General features: G+C 37.0%; 1 protein-coding gene across 1 annotated transcript; it reads right to left on the reverse strand.

The window, feature by feature from the left end:
• Window positions 1–15,708: 15,708 nt before the first annotated feature.
• spcs3 (signal peptidase complex subunit 3) lies at window positions 15,709–17,796 on the reverse strand. Its single transcript, XM_079462567.1, has 5 exons — window positions 17,548–17,796; window positions 17,174–17,249; window positions 17,014–17,088; window positions 16,305–16,420; window positions 15,709–15,941 (listed from the first exon to the last, which is right to left on the reverse strand). The coding sequence occupies exons 1-5, from the start codon at window positions 17,688–17,690 to the stop codon at window positions 15,809–15,811; spliced, it is 543 nt and encodes a 180-aa protein (XP_079318693.1). The 5' UTR covers window positions 17,691–17,796; the 3' UTR covers window positions 15,709–15,808.
• Between the last annotated feature and the right edge of the window lie 716 nt (window positions 17,797–18,512).

Below are 18,512 nucleotides of genomic sequence, written 5' to 3' on the forward strand. Positions count from 1 at the left end.
TGTATTGCTCAGTGGTTGCTCTTTTATCAGTCAGAGAGCATCCTTGAGATCTCACTGCTCCGGATATCGCAGATGTCTTCCCGATTGTCACCTTCCGGCGCAACCTGCGGTCTCTCCCTCCCTCCTGTTTTTCCTCTGCTGTCTTCTCTGCACCCCCCCCCCCCTCTGATGAGCTCTCTCTTTTGAATACAGACAATGCCACAGACACTCTGTGTTCCACGCTTTCATCCTGCTTGGACAACCTATGCCCTCTTGAATCTGGACCAGCCCGTGCATCCCCGTCGGCTCCCTGGTTATCGGATGTACTGCGTGAGCATCGCGCCAGCCTCCGGTCAGCTGAAAGAAAATGGCGCAAGTCAAAAGACCCTGCAGACCTCTCTCTCTAACAATCTCTTCTCTCTTCTTTCTCTGTAGATGTCACCTCTGCAAAAACAGATTACTACCACTCGAGGATCTGCAACTCTCCGGACTCTCGAACGCTTTTCAAAACCTTCTCTGCTCTCCTCTGTCCGCCTGCTCCCGCACCTTCATCAGAGTTAACAGCTGCTGATTTTGCATCGTTCTTCGTAAAGAAAACTACTGCCATCAGCAGCCAGTTCTCTACGCCACCACCTGTCGAACCCGCCCACATCCCTGACACGTGTGTGCTCCCCACCTTTTCTCCTCTCTCTGAAGCTGATGTCTCTAAGGTCATTGGCTCCAACCACCCTACCACCTGCCCACTGGATCCCATCCCCACCCATCTCCTCCAGGCCATCTCTCCAACGGTTGTGCCTGCTCTGACCCACATCATCAACTCTTTGCTCACCACTGGGACATTTCCCACAGCATTCACATCACACCGCTTCTAAAGAAACCCACCCTGGACCCTACACTGCTAGAAAACTAAAGGCCTGTGTCCCTTCTTCCCTTCATCGCCAAAGCCCTGGAGCGAGTTGTGTTCAACCAGCTCTCCTCCTTTCTCATGCAAAACAAGTCAGCTGTGGCCTGGTGGTTAGCTAGTTGGGCTGGTTCAAATCTCAGTGCCAGCAGGTCATGACTGAAGTGCCCTGGAGCAAGGCACCTTACCCCTGATTGCTCTGCAGTAATGTGCCACTGTAAAAAAAAAAAAACTACTTGTAAGTCGCTTTGGATAAAAGCGTCTGCAAATGAATAAATGTAACAACCTGCTAGACAGCAATCAGTCTGGGTTCAAGACCGGTCATTCCACAGAGACTGCACTGCTCTCAGTCATCGAAGCCCTGAGACTGGCAAAAGCATCATCCATGTCATCTGTGCTCATCCTACTGGATCTGTCTGCTGCCTTTGACACTGTCAATCATCACATCCTCCTGGCTTCTCTCAGTGCTATGGGTGTCTTTGGAATGGCGTTGCAATGGTTTGAGTCCTACCTCTCGGGTAGGTCATTCAGAGTTTCCTGGAGAGATGAGGTCTCCGCGTCCCAACAGCTCAACACGGGGGTGCCACAGGGCTCAGTGCTTGGACCGCTACTCTTCTCCATTTACATTACATCCCTTGGCTCGGTCAATCACTGCTATGCCGACGACACACAACTCTACTTGTCATTTCAACCGGACGATCCGACGGTCGCTGCTCGCATCGCGGCATGCCTGAGTGACATCTCGCTTTGGATGAAGGATCATCACCTGCAGCTAAACCTTGCAAAAACGGAACTGCTTGTGATCCCAGCCAACCCAAAGATTCAACACAACCTTGCCATTCAACTAGGCTCATCAACGATTACACCGTCCAGCACAGCCAGAAACCTGGGAGTGGTAATCGATGATCGGCTTAACCTCACAAGTCATGTTGCCAGCACCAACATTAGGAAAATTAGACCTTTCCTATCGGAGCACTCTTCGCAAGTCCTAGTCCAGGCTCTTGTCCTGTCTAAACTGGATTATTGCAATGCGCTTCTGGCTGGACTTGCTTGCACAATCAAACCTCTCTGATCCAGAATGCGGCGGCAAGAGTGGTCTTCAATGAACCGAAGAGAGCGCATGTAACTCCGCTCTTCTTCAGGTTACACTGGCTCCCTGTTGCCGCCCGCATAAAGTTCAAAGCTATGCTCCTGGCCTACAAGACCAACACCGGGTCTGCACCATTGTATCTCCACTCGCTAATGCAGATCTATGTTCCTGCCAGATCACTGCGGTCTGCAAAGGAACAACGACTAGTGGTACCATCCCAAAAAGGAAAAAAGTCATTCTCCCGTACCTTCTCTGGATCTGTTCCACATTGGTGGAACAATCTACCAGCTGCTACAAGATCAGCAGACTCGGTTGCCATCTTTAAAAAACGCCTAAAAACGCATCTCCGATTGATTTTTCCTAATTCTCTTCCCTTTCCTTCTTTATAATAAAAAAAAACTAACCTCACTCTTCTTAGCTTTGTATACTGTGCTAGGCTTTAATGGACTAGTTTGATGCACTTATGTATTTTGTGGCCTATGTTGTTATAATTGCTTCCAATGTTTCCTCATCTGTAAATCGCTTTGGATAAAAGCGTCTGCTAAATGACTAAATGTAAATGTAAATCTCATTTATGTTATCAAGTATCATCTCTCCCTCCCACATTTCTCCTGAAATACAAAATAGACACAAATTATTGTAGACACATATTTTTTTACATTCATTACATGACAACATCCATTTAATGCAATTTTTGTTTAACAATTGAGATACGAATGAGATCTTTCCTTCAGGAATGTATTTTTTTTGTTCATAGAATCGTCTCTTGGTGAAATGAAACACATCACTTCACATTAAAGTTGTGTAACCGCAGTTTAGAAATACGAGGAGAATATTGTATGAAATCAAATACAGTCCTGCCAAAGAAAATCATTTGAAGGGGTGAAAAAAGTTTCCAGGACAGAAATGCCAGTGAAACCGGCTAGATGATTTTGGCACAAAGTTTCCTGTAGGCTAAGTGTGAGCTATCAAACTATATAATGCTTTACATTCAGCTGGGATACATGCACCTGTATCAGCATGGCATCACTTCTAATACTAATACGGTGTGACATATTTCACCAGAGGTTCATAGCTAAAATTACCCACAATCTAACAGTGTTTGGATGGCTCAGGAAAGTGTACAAAATAGGAAGATTCTGTTCCCAATTCATGAGCAGATACAGTATGTGTGTATAGTATTACACCAAATGCAAAAGTGCAATAAAGGTGGATATGGACCACCCATGGTTCATGTGGTGAGAGCATCATATTATCATACAGGAGCTGGGTACATCTAGAGCACATGCCATTCAAACAACAAAACCAACTGTTGCTCCTCTAAAGACTGAGGCCGGATCACTTTTGAATTAGGAAAATGACCCCTCCAGACAAGCAGACAAGAGAGAGAAAGAGAGAGACAGAGGAGGTATGTTTCCCATGAACGTATGCCAGGTTCTGACGGACTAATCCGCTGGGAGAAACAAACCCAGTGTGTTTCGGGGCTTTGGTTTAGTAATGAGGAAATCTTGCCTCAATCTCTTATAAGAGAGAATGGACGATTTTTTTTAAAGACTGGTCAGAGACTGATGTCTTAACCTGCTTGGTTATGCGAAAAGCGAAATTTTCAGAAATTAAAGAGCTTATTTATTTTACGTGAACACAGATACGTCTTTGTCAAACAAGAAGTCTTTGATGAGTGCATGTTAGTAACAGCCAAATTCAGGCATCTAGATCTGGATTTGAGCCACGTAAAGACTGAACTGTGAGTTATTCTGGCGCTGAGACCCAATAAGCTTGGCCCTTTTCTTAACTATTCTTAGTGGTATACAATGGGGTCCATTACTGAAAACGCTCATATTTTGCCATTTAATATAAATGTATTGATAACAAATCATATCAGCATTAACAATTTGTGTAACAGGCTTTAAGAAAAAATTGAAAAATTCTTTCACAAATGTACAAAATCTCCATTCTCAACATAATTTATTTCTCCAAAATGTAGGTTTAAATAAAGAATCACATCAGATTTTCTGTTTCTGCTGCCTGCAATAAAAGTGTTGCAGTATTGTAATGCAGTTAAATATGTATTCGTCCTTCATACATCTGTTTGATTGATTTATTCAGTTTTGTATTCTGTTTTACATTACTGAGCATGTTGATTATTGAACATTTTCAACTAATAAATCAATCTTGCTCAGATGTCAACTGATCTTGCATATGCTGTCCAATAAATTACTTTAGTACAGTTACACATTGGTCCTTGGCCTGACAACAACCTCTGGCTTGTCCGTAGGGATCAGTTCATCCTGCAAGATCCATCATTTGAACAGGTCTGACCCCCTAATGAACGTAATGAAATTCAAAGAATTCTAATCCCTGAAATACATACAAAGATGTGTGAAAGTCAAACAAAATGACGGCCTGTCAAAACAGTCACAGTCGGTCTACATTACTGTGATAGCTCTTGTGACCTCATTTGGTTTGGTTTAACAATTCACCGTATTTTATTTGATACAGCATTATGTTCGTTTTAAATGTGTACATTGATTTTCTTTTAGACTTTTTTTTTACATGTGATGCATGAAATAGGATTATCTAGGTTTACCGCTTGGACGTGAATCTGTTGCGTAATGAGACACAGTCATCTTCAATACTGCTACTTTTAATATTCCAAACAAATGAAGTCATCCATACAGACTGTTTTTTATTTACTGTACAGCATACCACATGTAGAAGACCTCTGCCGTTTCATGCTTGTCTATTTATCAATTGCAGGGTGAATGTTATTCTACAGAAGGTCTACATGAGTGACATTGATTTTACATGAAACATATGGCTTACTCAGAGTTAGGATGTACTCTCTGAGATTAGTACAAATAACACAGGTTTCATGTGAAATAAATGTGATTTAACATTAACATTGAGTACATTGCTTTGTTTTGATTTACCACACATGAAATAGTGACAGGAAGCTCTGTCTCATTAGAAAAAATTAAGTTACCATTTCAGACACCTTTTTTAAAATGTTAAAATTTACTGGTTATTTGTATGTGTTATGTATAATGATCGTACAAATATTTTTTAACAAATTTCAAATACAAATATTGAACAAATGAACTGGATTTCTCACATGAACAGAAAAGATGTGCAGTATATTTTAAGACCTCAAATATTGCAAAGTAAACAAGTTTATTTTAATAAATTTGTGCATGTATTTAGGAAAAGTTTAAAACGATAATCTCCATTTTTTTCACAGTTTTCATGTGTCTTGTCATGGTATCAGTCTTTCACACTGCTGTTGGATGATTTTTATTTAAATTCATCAGACACTGGACTGGAAGGGCCACAATACATCTAGAAATCAGAATCAGAAGGATCTTTATTATCAAGTATGTTTACACACACAAGGATTTGAATTTGGCGACAGGAGGTGTTCATGGTGCAAACATATTTTTCCATGGCTGTATGTAAACATATGCTAAAATGGTAGCAATTTAAATGTATTTGTTCTCTCTATATTTCATGATTTGTATTTTACTATTGGTCACCTTTATGTTTTATCTGAGGGTTTAATAAATATTTAACAAATTACATTTATTTAAAAGAACTTTGTATAAATAATAAATAGTGTTTAACTATTTGAAACATTTTGTTTTTCCATTTGATTTTCCTGAAAAGTTGCGGTTTTGGAGACATATGGTTTATGCCAGATGCAATGAGGCATAACCGTGATATATCTATCGAGCCATGTTTACATTTTTCCTATGGACTAGATGTTTTTATTCAACGTAACTTACAGTGAATTCAAACAATAGATTTTATCAGGGAATAGAACCTATGACTTTGGCAAGTTCATGATGACATGCAACACATGTACTGCTATCTAGTATTACATTCACACACTTCAACATGTCACATTGTAACTTCAAATGCTTAATGCTTATAGCTGATCCAGGAAAACTTCAATCTCCATAAGCTTTTCTATAGACGGTTTCATCGGACGCATGTGCCTGACCCGAAGTTAACTTCCAGTCTGTGTTTGTTGATCGGTCTGGCTAGTGGCTAATATTTGTATTTTATTTATTAATTTCAATTTATATTAATGTTTTATTGTATGTTAATTTTGTCATTTAATATTTGTTGAATGTGTCGTGTTACCTTCGCATTTCAGTTTAGTCAAGTAATGGTTCTTCTACTGGTAACCCAAAATAATACTGGCTAGACATACTTTCAACTTGCTAGCTAATTTAATTTACTTCATCGACTTAATTAATTTATTTAGCTTGTTCTGAGAAATAATCTACAGGAACTCTATTCTTTGCGGATGTGTACCAGAGATGGTTTGGGCCACGAAAGCGTGCATGTGCACTAACGCTTGTTTGTATTGTTACTTTAAAACCTATGAGTATCATAAATATAGTAGCCTCCTGCTACACTGGTCCCAAACCTTGAAACTTTCCGCTGAGGTCCTGCATGTGTGGTGTGTATGTTTTTAACATAAACAGTGTTCATTAATAATCTGCTGTGGTGATGGGGGAGAGATGAGTGATTTATCATCACCTCACCGATGACAGCTTGGAGCTACGCTTGTGTAAAGGCTTTTCAGATTTGATTTCTGTCAAGACTTGAGTTTTATGGGAGGCCACAGAGCAGAAACCACAGGCCAGCAGGTAAAATCAGCTTTTATACTCACAGAAGCCTCTCACTTTATTCTCCAAGTCTAGTCAATCATCAGCGCATATTTTCATCAGGTTTCTGCCGTTAAAACTGTGAATACACATTCAAAATGTAAAAAGGCATACTCCATCCAAAAATTAATAAAACAATAATAACAAACAATAAAACAATGAACAATAGAACACAACATAAAATCCAGGCCTGGTCCTCTCTCACTGACGGTCCGGTCACTCGTCCTCTTATGCTCCCAATCTCCTCCGTGATACGAGACCAGTAGCGTACAGCTGACACTCGTAATCACTCACGCACTGGCCTTCGAATCCCGGCTCTCGTCCCGCCCACCTCACTACAGAAACATATATACTGTGGTGGTCAATGGATGGTGCACAGGAAATCTCAGTTCAACACATTATAATATTGCATCATTAGCATAAAGCATGTTGCTTATTACTAATTGTTACTATCTTCAAAATATCGTAGAACGTTGTGCAAGTTTGAAATGACAAGAGGGTAAATTATGTTTTGGGTGAACCATTGCTTTAAGTACCAAACATAACATAGTACACTGCATTTCAACACACTTTCATATTTAAGTTCTTTTAGAGTTTTCCTATTGAGAAATCTGGTACATTGCCATACACAATATATCTAGACATTTATATATTTCTAATTTCACTATGTGTCCAAGCTGTTCACACATATATGTGATTCATCAACTGCCAGTAATATGGTAAATAATATAAATATCTCTGAAGCAGATAAGGGATGATTAATAAGTGTTGGACTAAAATGATTCATTATTTTGTACAGTATGTTGTATGTTTTGGAAAACACTGCAGTAAAATGCCAACCTTTATTATACATACTGTAACAAGAATACCTCATCCTTTAACTTATAAAAGCTTATATTTTTGGCATCAGAAACTGCTGTGTTTTTGCTCAAACAAGGGTGAACACTCCTTTTGATTTGTGTCCTGCGTGATACTCTTATATTTAAGTTTGATGTTGCCTCGTGTAGATAGACTATATTGCTTCAGTAATGTAAGGGGTGTATGCGACGTTTTAGATTTAATATTCACACACACACTTTATAACACAAGGAGACATAAAAAGAACGTTTCTGTCTGCGTTGGCTTAAGTCTTTCGACCCTAGAAATGCCAGGTTTGCATAGAAACGAAGGGTGTTTTAAAATCTTAATAACAAAAATTGTTTGCAATATTTTTAAAGCACTGGTGGTTTGCTTATTTGTGATGTGTGCCTTTCTGTAAAAGTTAAGGGCTTCATGACGCTAGATGCCAGAACTACAAAATCTGGCCACAAAGCTCTTTTCCAATGATGATCTAAAGTCAAATTTTTAAGCAACATATAAATCTCAAATATTCATTATAATAAAGTGTATACCACTATGTGATTTTGAAGGATTCGTAGAACCAACATCTTAGACTGGAAAAACAACAACCTGGCAGTAGAATTGTACACCCATGTGCAAAGATGGCAGATAATGAATCATGCACTTCTGGATACGTATACAGCTAACTTCTGGATCCCCTGACTGTATTTTCCATCTGACCCCTTCCATCAATATAACTTGATTTGTGAAGCCCCCCACCTGTGGGCCTACAGTATCATTCCTGAATTTCACCCCTTTAGCTACAGCTTTTCTCGGCTAAGTAACCGCCATTGAGATTGATGGGAATTCTAATGGATACATTTCTCTTGCTATTGTAGACCTTCTTGTGTTTCTTTTCAATCAATCTGTGCAATAAACCACATGTCTTGGTTTTTGGTTACATCTTGAATCTCCATTTAATTGGTTTGTTGGATATAAGATTACTAATATTCCTCCCAAACATTTCAAATATCAGTCCAATGAAGACAGCAAAGGTCAAATGATGGCGTTTTGGGCAAACTCAACCGAGAAGCAATGCTGTTTACTGTTTTTGATAAAGAACGACACATGTTCTTGAAAGCTGAGCGGGAATCAAACACTGGAAATGCACTTTTGTCTGCATGCAAGAAAAATGTTCAGATCAATAGCACGAGTGTTATGACGAGTCTACTCTCATCGCTTTTTTTCCCTTTAAAGTCATACAGTTGTACTGCTACATTTATAATGCTTCTATCCAGCATTGGCAATCTTCTTTTAACAGCATTAAGAACTAAAAAATCTAAAAACTACAAATAAGTGTCAGACTTTATTACCTGCAGAAAACTTAGGTGTCCTCTGCACATTCTTGAGACCAACAGTTCCAGTGATGGTCTTCATTTAATTTATTAAAAAAAACATGAATAATAATGAATCAGTCAATCATGATTTTATCTGATGTATCTCCATTAGATAGAAATTCTTTAATAACTCCTATAATAAATGATTTAATAATGTTTATTCTAGACCACCATACTGAAATATTGTGATGTATTTTTATATCTATTTATTCTTAAGTGAAATTCTAAATGGACAAAGTTTTGAGACACAGTGTTAACAATTAATTGAACATATGTTCTAGGCAGATTATATTATGTGTCCTCCACATCACTTTTAACAGCTGTGAAATCTATATGCTATTTACGAGATACGTGTTTTTGATGGAAGTTGATGGAAAAGCACACTTTTATTGCCTTCATTTGCTTGACTGCATCTAACAAAAAAGATTACTTCAGGACATAACAATTTATGTTGTTTCCCCCTTGTGGAGATATGTGGTATGTAACATACTTTAGTTGATAGGGATGCAAAACGTCATATTTTTCACATCTCTTTTAGATATTTGGCCAATATAACTAGAAACATACCTGTAAGTGAGTGCTTACAATGCCTACTATTGGAAGTCAAAAAATCCTCATCTATTGTGATTTTGTACTGAATTACAGCCATGCTTGAAAACACGGCTGATTTGTTGTTGAGTACAACATTATATTTGGTACTTTACATAAAAAATAAACAACTTCTACTGTAACTCAATGAGCATTGCAACACAAGGTCATGGATTCGATCGCCAGAAAACACACATTCAGATTTAAATATTAATCTGTATATTATGTAAATATGCAATGCGCAATTTGCATCATGTTAAAATGAGGGCTTAAATGTGTATATTATGTTTAAAGATTTCCCATAACCCTTAATATTTTACAATTATGTAGCAGCTGATGGACATGATGTTGGCTACTACATTAGTTCGGAACATTCAAGCGAGAACATTCGTTTCGTTTTGAATGTTGTTTTTGTGCATATCTCAAAAATGTTTGGCATAGTTAATAAAATTTACGACACCTAATGACTTTCATTTAGAAGAATACAATAAAAAATCCTAAAATTTATGTTTTTTGGGAAACTTTCTGCGATACAGTAGATCATTATACATTATTTGGAGTCTAACAAGAAGTTATAATGTAATATTTAGTTTGGCCAATTTTGGCTGATCAAAACAGACGTCTGACCAGCATCCCATCTTTCAGCATCTCTACCACTCACTCAGATATGACGCAGTCATCTCTATGGCAACCACAGCCAAATTTGCCTGTTTCACCTCTCTATTATAACACAAGCCAGACCCCAGCAGAGAACTTAAGGTCTTATCATTACATTTTTTTAAATGTCAAAATCAGTCAGCTCTGTAGAGGTCAGCAAGTAATAAGAGTAAGAGAGTTCAGCGGCTCTTACAGGAAGCACTTCACAAAAGGGGACATGTTTTAAAGTTTATTTATATGCCTTTAATGGAGTACAAGGTCTGCTTTGTCTTCCAAAACTTGTTTTGAATACAGAACAAACAAATTCCTCTAACTCAAAGAAGAATTTAATGAAAGCATGGTTGCTGCTCAAGGTCAACAAACTGAATTCGTTTTCAGTCCTAAATGCCTGGGATTTTTAAATGATGACCGGATTTCCTGAAGGCCCCAAATCAACATATTTCTGTGTTTTGTGTGTCTGAAGGTTTTTAAATCTCAAAGGCATTAAGCAATCTGTGAAACAAAAGGTTAAATGTATAAATAGATATACTGTATGTGGAGATTTCATTGCAATTAAACAATAGTCATGAAAACATGTGAATTTCCCTCATAATTATCAAAATATTTTTTTCAACTGTATATAATACTGTAACACAAAACACTTCTACTGTATTTTGTGTCTAGGTACAGTTTGTTAAAAAAAACAGGAATGCTGTTTCTCACCATAGGCTTCCTCAAGAACCAAGGGAGTAACATTGCTCTCATGACCGTGACTGTTCTTTCTTTCTTTAGACCTGATTGTTACTCAAAAGATATGTCCGTTGTTTCTAAAAAACAATATGTCAGCATCCTGCTTCTCAGCAATGCTTTTGTTTATTTGTCTGAGTCGTAAAGTCTGAAACCTCTCTCTGCACATTTAAAATGCTCAAATGGCCTTGATGACAGTTTTACCTCTGTATAGATTATGTAACTGATGCTCTTTGAATTATTGTTTTGTATATTTTTCGACTATAGCTGCCCTTTTTCTATATCATGTTCTCAAAATAAACCTGATGCTATTTGTAATGTTACTTTTAATAGTCATGCACACACAAATGCAAACATGTAAATATGGTCATCATTTACACATCCTCACGTTCACAAACCTGTTTGACTGTCTTTCGTCTATAACATAATTGCAAATATAAGGACGATGGTAGGCATATTTTTCGGGTATGACAACCTCAGTCACCATTTACTGTTCTTGGAGAAAGTCGTGAAGGTCATAAAAGGGATAGTTCACCCAAAAATGAAAATTCTGTCATCATTTACATAGCCACTTCTCATTTTAAACCTGTGTGGCTTACTTTCTTCTGCATCACATGAAAGAAGATATTTTGAAGAATGTTGGTAACCGAACATAAGACCAATGCAAATCAATCGGTACCACCGTTGTTCGGTTACCAACATGTTTAAAATGATCTTCTTTTGCGTCATACAGGTTTAAAATGACAAGAGGGGGAGAAAATGATGACTGGATTTTAATTTTGTGGTGAAATAATCCCTTTAAGGTTTTAAAAAAACACGAGGGTGAGTAAATTATATCATTTTTATTTTGCATTTTTTTGTGTGTATTTATTTATTTTGTATTATTTGGAACTCAGGTTCTTTTAACATTCCAAATATTCCTAATACATTTGTGACATGTTTAGTCTAGACACTGCAATCATAATGGAGACAACAGTGTTTCCAGTGAAACCCAATATCACTGTGTATAATTCAAAACTTGCTGCGGAAAATTTTTGATTGTGTAAATGACCTTTAATATCAGGTCGGTATCTCACAGTACGAAAATGGATTCGATGCGCTGTTGTTTTGAAAAATTCAACACAGCTGCTAACAGAACACAGGGCATTTAGGATGAACAAGCTGTGATTTCTGCTCTGCATTATGGATAAAAGGTGATGGGCATAGGTGATGATTTCGCGTCTCACATGGAGGCCAGTCACTGGTGCCTGTGCCGTTATACTACGGAGGTCAAATTCCAGACATTGTGTCATGCATAATGATGCTGGGCATGATGGATGTTAACTTTTACTTCCATGTAAACGGCTGTAAAATACTGTTTTACGGCATCTGTTTGTGGCCTGGAAACCATGACATTCCATGTGCCATTTATGTAATAAATTATGCCTTTGTGCTGTATATTAAGGTTCTGGGGCATCCAAAATATACTCTCCTCTTATCTCTCACTTTCTCAGGCCATACCATAAGTAGTCTTTTGCTTAATGATTTTACTTCCCACAGTAGCTAAATAAAGTGTTGTTCTGTTGGCTTGTCTCAGTATGGGATTCTTCGGTTCACATTAGAAGATGTCTCAGTGATAACAGCCTGTAAGGCCATGAACTCTGTCACTGCACTTTCAGGGGACAACACACTGACCCATTGGGAACTGAGAATGGAATCTCTGAGAGGATATTTTAGCAGATATATAAATATAAATAGTTGAATTGCCTCTTTAAAAATAAGAACTCAGTTAACCATCTTATTAAAAGATTCTTCATAATTAGAATCAGCAGGGACCCTTCTGGCACTGTTAGGGGAATGTTATCTGCACACACACACATTGATAAATTAACTGCTATCCAGCTTACTTAGTTTAACATTTCCCCGTATTTCAATGCCAGCCAACAAAATCCTTGCCTATTTTACTATTTTTTCAGATTCAAAGTTACGTTGTCATGAAAATGGGAATTGTGTGCATTCACACAGAATCGTTCGATTTTAACATGGTAGACCTATTACCGATTGTACAATTGCAATCAGTAAAAGCTGAATGAAGCTAGCAATAAAAAACACAAGCCAAAACGGTGAACCGGAGATGTGTAAATGGAAAAATAGGATTCCCAATTTTGTTGTGATTGGTAAGTGCTTACATTAAGCAGCATGGAACTCTGAAATCTATAAAAATATCACATATTAAATGTAAAACTCTTAAGCCTGATGGTGTATTAGTGTTCAATGTCTCCAATTATAATGCATTTTATTTAAGCATATTTTTAACTCTGTATTTGTATGCTCTAACTGGTTTCATCTTTTACAGTGTTGTTTGTAACATATTTGCACATCTGTAAATATAGTTTTTGTCTTCCATTTCCCTTTTTTGGTTCTTACTGGTTTGTTTTTAAATGTTTATGTACTAAATCTTTTATATTGTTTTAATTTAATCCTTTATGTTTAAAACATTTGAGTTTAGTGCTTTGTTTATTGTCGCTGTGTTTATTTGTATGGTCTTTCTATTTATGTGCTGCTTTTAGTTTATTGTTTGACATTATTTGTTGCGTAGTTTGAATTGTATTTTTCTGTTTCTCTTGTATTGTGTCACGTTGTTTTGTAGATTTTTTCTGTCGTCTAAATGTAAGTGTTATTGTTTTTTTGTCATTTTTGGCATTGTAGTTATTTTTGCTGTATTTGGCTAGATTGTATTGTCGGCATCAATGAAACACTATACTTGCATTTGCTTGGTTTCTGTGTTTTTTTCCAATTATTCAATATATTATTATATATTGGGCCAATTGTGGTTTAGTTCTAGGTAATTGCGGTGGCACTTTGTCTCTTTTTTGGGTTACAGATGTGGATACATGAGGCATTATGGGACAGTAAGGGCTGATTCCAGGGACACGAGTGAAGTTGGGGTGAGTTTTGGTCTGCTTTCGGCATGGTTCTTGTATTTTTTAGGCAAGTTGCTTAAGGGCCATTCGGGGAAACTGGTCTGTGGTGGTATGTGAGCCATAAAAACTTGCCAAATTGAACCAGATAAGGCCCATAACCAATTTGCTATCTGGGGCTATTTAGATGTATGGGTAAACATACACAAAAACAACCTTAAGTAATGCTAATGCATTTAATATTTCCTTTGCCAGTGTACGAATATGTACAGATTTTATATTGACTTGAAGGTGTTCAATAAATGATATAATTAGCTATTTTCCCCCATTAGAACCCGGCGGGACCATTGTCAGGGGGAAATCGTGAACTTAACGGGACCATTCTCAGATAAAGTATTCTTGCAGTAACGTTAAAAAATCATTATAGCGGAATAAACATGTTCATACTACCTGCAAACGCTTAGCTACTGTATTTGTACAAAAATGAACTTTCAGCACACGCTCATTGTCCTTTGCAAATATGCAAAAATGCACTATATCTGCAGACTACATTATGTTTAAATGTTCTTAAAAGTGTTTTTCTGTCTAGCTGATTTTCTGGAAGCTTCTGTTGGCAAGTGTGCTTGTCCATAAACGCGCATTCCGAGTCTAGTCAAGTGCTGCCATCTAGTGACTGAATCTTGGAACTGTGAGTAGCAATTAATTGTAAGTACATTCCATAAAATGTATTTACATTACTCGTGATCAATATTCCAAGATTTGTTTCTGTACACAACTTTATACACACACACACACCCTACGGATACTCTTGACTGAGTGTATGCACACTTCAAGGGCCACAATCCAGCAGCGTTTCCCAGTTTAATCATCAAAACTGGCTCATTTTGAAGCTAAAGCTAAGCCTTGCCAGCTTGACCAAGGGTTAACACATACATGCCTGTGCTGTAAACCTTGTTTTACAATTTGTCTTGGTTCATTTCTCGCATGAGACTTAACATTCCCTAAACTGTAAGTTCAATGGTCACAACTGTTTGCTGGAACATCAGAACTCTGGTAACTGATTCAAAACATTTAATTCTTGCTTAAAAAGTTATCTATCTAGCTATTTTGTCAGAAAATAGTGTATAGAATTTTTTTTTCATTGTGTGAGCCGTACTAATCAAAACGCTTAGATTATTTTTCACAACGGCAGACATGTGAAAATTATTGTCATATACAAATTTCATTTATGCTGTCCACATCACATCATATGTTTTTTCTTGCAATGCACCGAGAAAAAACTGTTACAATCTCTGCAGCAGCAGCATTCATGGCATCTAAGAGAGACATCAGATTTTGTGGCCAATGGTCCTATACTCTCCACCTCCATGCTGAAAACAATTCTCAAAATACTCTAATATAAGTGATTGTGCTGTTGGCAAACTCCATATACTGTATACTATATGCTTCCAAATCTGGAATGATTGGTCGGCTGATTGTTTTTAGTGATTTATTGCAGTAAACCGACAATTTGCCAATGCAGCAGATATTACAAACTAACCATGTCATAGATATTCGTAGAATATACATGCATGCCTGATTTTTCTGATGTTTTGTTAACTGAAAGGATCATTTTGATGAAAGAATGTTCAGAGGTTTTGATGAAATTTTCGCTGAGAATCAGCTGATCACTTTCGATCAACAAGCTATATGCTTTTAGATATTGTGCATATTGTTGAGAAATTCTACGTAAACTTTTGCACACATGTGCCAAAACACATGCAATATGCCTAAATAAATAGGAAATTCAAGTCTGATGTAACCAAAAAAACGAACTGTTCAGAGACCCGAACTTATTGTTTTGAGAAAAAAAGTCTAATTCGAGAAAGGAGCTAAAGCAATTGAGGAAAACTATCATTGTGACTATACATTTAGAACAAAATGTTGTCCAAAATTATAACACGCATATTGTTTTACATTTTTAGTTTGTAACAAACAAGAACTCCATACACAAAAATGTCACTCGTTAAAATACTTTTCCAGCTTTTATTAAAACCCGTACTCACAACATTTACACACAGTTTGGGATAAACTAGAACGGTTTAGTAGGTCTTTGCATTTTCGTATGTCTCGGGGAAGGCGAGAGATTTGTGTCCTGATCCCATGACCAATGGCAAGATTCCGGCATTTGGCACCACATTCCATGAAAGAGTGAGAGTGATGTTCTTATTTGCCCTGTATTTGGAAAAATATTTATATATTCACAGAGACAAGAACCCATGTGTCCCTTTCAATTCCATTATGTTAAATATTATTCCTAGTTTGGGAACATTCAAAGAATGTTTTTCTTCTATAACAGCTGCAGTACATGAACTGGAGAGACAAATGTGGGCCTTTTTGAGCTACCTTTATGAATTTTCAGAAAACTAAAGAACGGCAACTGTAATTTATGCTGTGGTAAAAATATACATATTTTACCAATGAAGGATTTAATTTGGTAACATGTTCATGTTGTGTTTTCTCAATCCATTTCAAACTTTAACATGTCACCAAACAAAATGTTATAACTGTAAAAATAATCTGAATAAAGAAGCTTACCTCAGACCATTCCCATCATCAAAGAAGAAGTACTTGGATTTAATATCCCTCAAGTTCAGTTTGGTATTGTCACCTCTCAATATAATTTTATCCCATAGCACCACCTGGTTCAGTGCCTGGAAACAAAAAAATCAATGACTTATTATAAAAGCACAATAACCTAGTATGACATATGAAAATACACAATGCAACAAATGTACAACATTCATTCAAACAGTAAGATTTACTTAAAGGTACACTTCACCAAAAATGAAAATTCTGTCACAATTTATTCACCTTCGAGTTGTTCCAAATCTGTATAAATGTCTTTGTTCCGATGAACACGGAAAGATATTTGGAAGAATGCTTCTAACCAAACAGATCTTGCCCCCATTGACTGCCGTAGTTGGAAAAAATACTTCATCACTTTTTCTGAAGATTGTAGGACAGCAAACAGTTCTGGGGAACTTTTGTACCATTGTAATTTTCCTACTATGGTAGTGCAAAATCTGTCAGGCTATAAGCATGTATTCCAAATATCTTTCTCTACATTCATCAGAACAACGAAATGTATACAGACATTTGTAGATTTGGAACAACTCGAAGGTGAGTAAAAGATGACAGATTTTCCATTTTTGGGTGAAGTATCCCTTTAAATGAAATATTTGACATTAGTTTTTTTCATGGTCACAATCTCTGTGGATAAACTGAATAGTAAGTCAAGACTTACATTGCTTTTGGTTGAATATTCAGCAGACATGTACAGAAAGAGCTCCTTTACATTCCAGTCGAATATTGGCTTAAGATGTAATACAGCGATTAAGGCAAACAATGCACATATGTTGTGGCTAAACTGAAAACATTTTCATAATCGTGTCTGTCAAAAGGATATCAGCAGAAATGTCAAATGTTACAAAACCCAAGTCACTCCTCTCTCGTGGTCCTGTGAAGTCGTCCACGTTTTTACTAAAGAGGAAAGGGGATATTATTAAATGATCACTCAAACATCTTTAAATGTGCCACAATGTATATGACCGGTTATTATTCTCCATGCATACACAATATTTCGCGCTACTTTCTATTTGCACAGTTGACGTGCTGCACTGTTATTGGACGTCAGCTCTGCATCTTCAACCGCCATATGCTCCCAAAGAGAAACCCCTTATAATTGATCTAGGATGCCTTATCCCTTCTCGAACATTTTTCTTATTGTCTAATCGTAGTTGTTTTGCTCGCAGAATCAGAAAGAGATACGTTAACTTACATCATGACTTTGGATACGTGTATATCCACCGGAACACTTCTGTCTTTAAACGCCGTGGTAATAAAGCATCCGAATGTGAGAGCTGCCATTACACTGAGCGAGAAGGCGAAGAGCGAGTTCGCCCTCGATAACACCGTGTTCATGATCCCGTCTGGTTCCGATCAAAGTAAATAAAAGAAATTGCAAAAGAGAGAAACAGTGTAAGAAAATGTACGAAAGGGTTTTAAAGCAGGAAGTATGTCGCTTCTTCTTCTTTCTTGGTTAATGGAGAGCAGCACCAACTTTAAAGGCGCGTTATCGCCACCTACTGTGTTGGTGAAATTAGTTTCATTTGGAAAAGTGGTTATAGTGCCACCCGGTGGTCGGGCCGTGGCATTGCAACAACAGTCAAGCAGGAAGCATCAACTGACAAACAACATGAGCAATAAATCAATATATCTAAATTATAACATAATATAGTCTCTAATTTATTGGGATAACATGTTCTCCCAACATGCACATGTTGCTGCACTATTTTTTTGCTCATAAGTTAATACTGTTCACTCGCATGCATATATATATATATATATATATATATATATATATATATATATATATATATATATATATATACATACATATTTCATATACATAGTCTTTACTATTATAATGTTTCAGCATAGCTTTTATTATTAGGTTTCTCACATTGTATGTATGTATGTGTGTATAGTTTGTGTATGTGTGTATAAGGCTTTTGCCGTCTTGGTATTAATTGTGGACAGAAAAGTAAGAATCTCATTGCTCACCGGGCATATGACAAAAAACACCTTGAATCTTGAATAGCATCAAATGCTTTAGCACTTGACAAATAAGAGCATAGGGTCGAATCCTTAAGCATCTAATAAAACACAATCAATGATAGTAAAATCAAATATACAGCAGTAATAATGTCATGAGACAAACATTCCAACGCACCCCTCCACAAT

This window comes from Barbatula barbatula (assembly GCF_947034865.1).
Source record: "Barbatula barbatula genome assembly, chromosome: 8".
Taxonomy (NCBI): domain Eukaryota; kingdom Metazoa; phylum Chordata; class Actinopteri; order Cypriniformes; family Nemacheilidae; genus Barbatula; species Barbatula barbatula.

Coding starts and splice junctions, on each gene's coding strand:
- spcs3 (XM_079462567.1), bottom strand. CDS start 17,690: ATGAACACGGTGTTATCGAGGGCGAACTCGCTCTTCGCCTTCTCGCTC. Junction 17,250..17,547: donor CACGTATCCAAAGTCATGAT/GTAAGTTAACGT, acceptor TTTCCTCTTTAG/TAAAAACGTGGACGACTTCA. Junction 17,089..17,173: donor CATTTGACATTTCTGCTGAT/ATCCTTTTGACA, acceptor GCTGTATTACAT/CTTAAGCCAATATTCGACTG.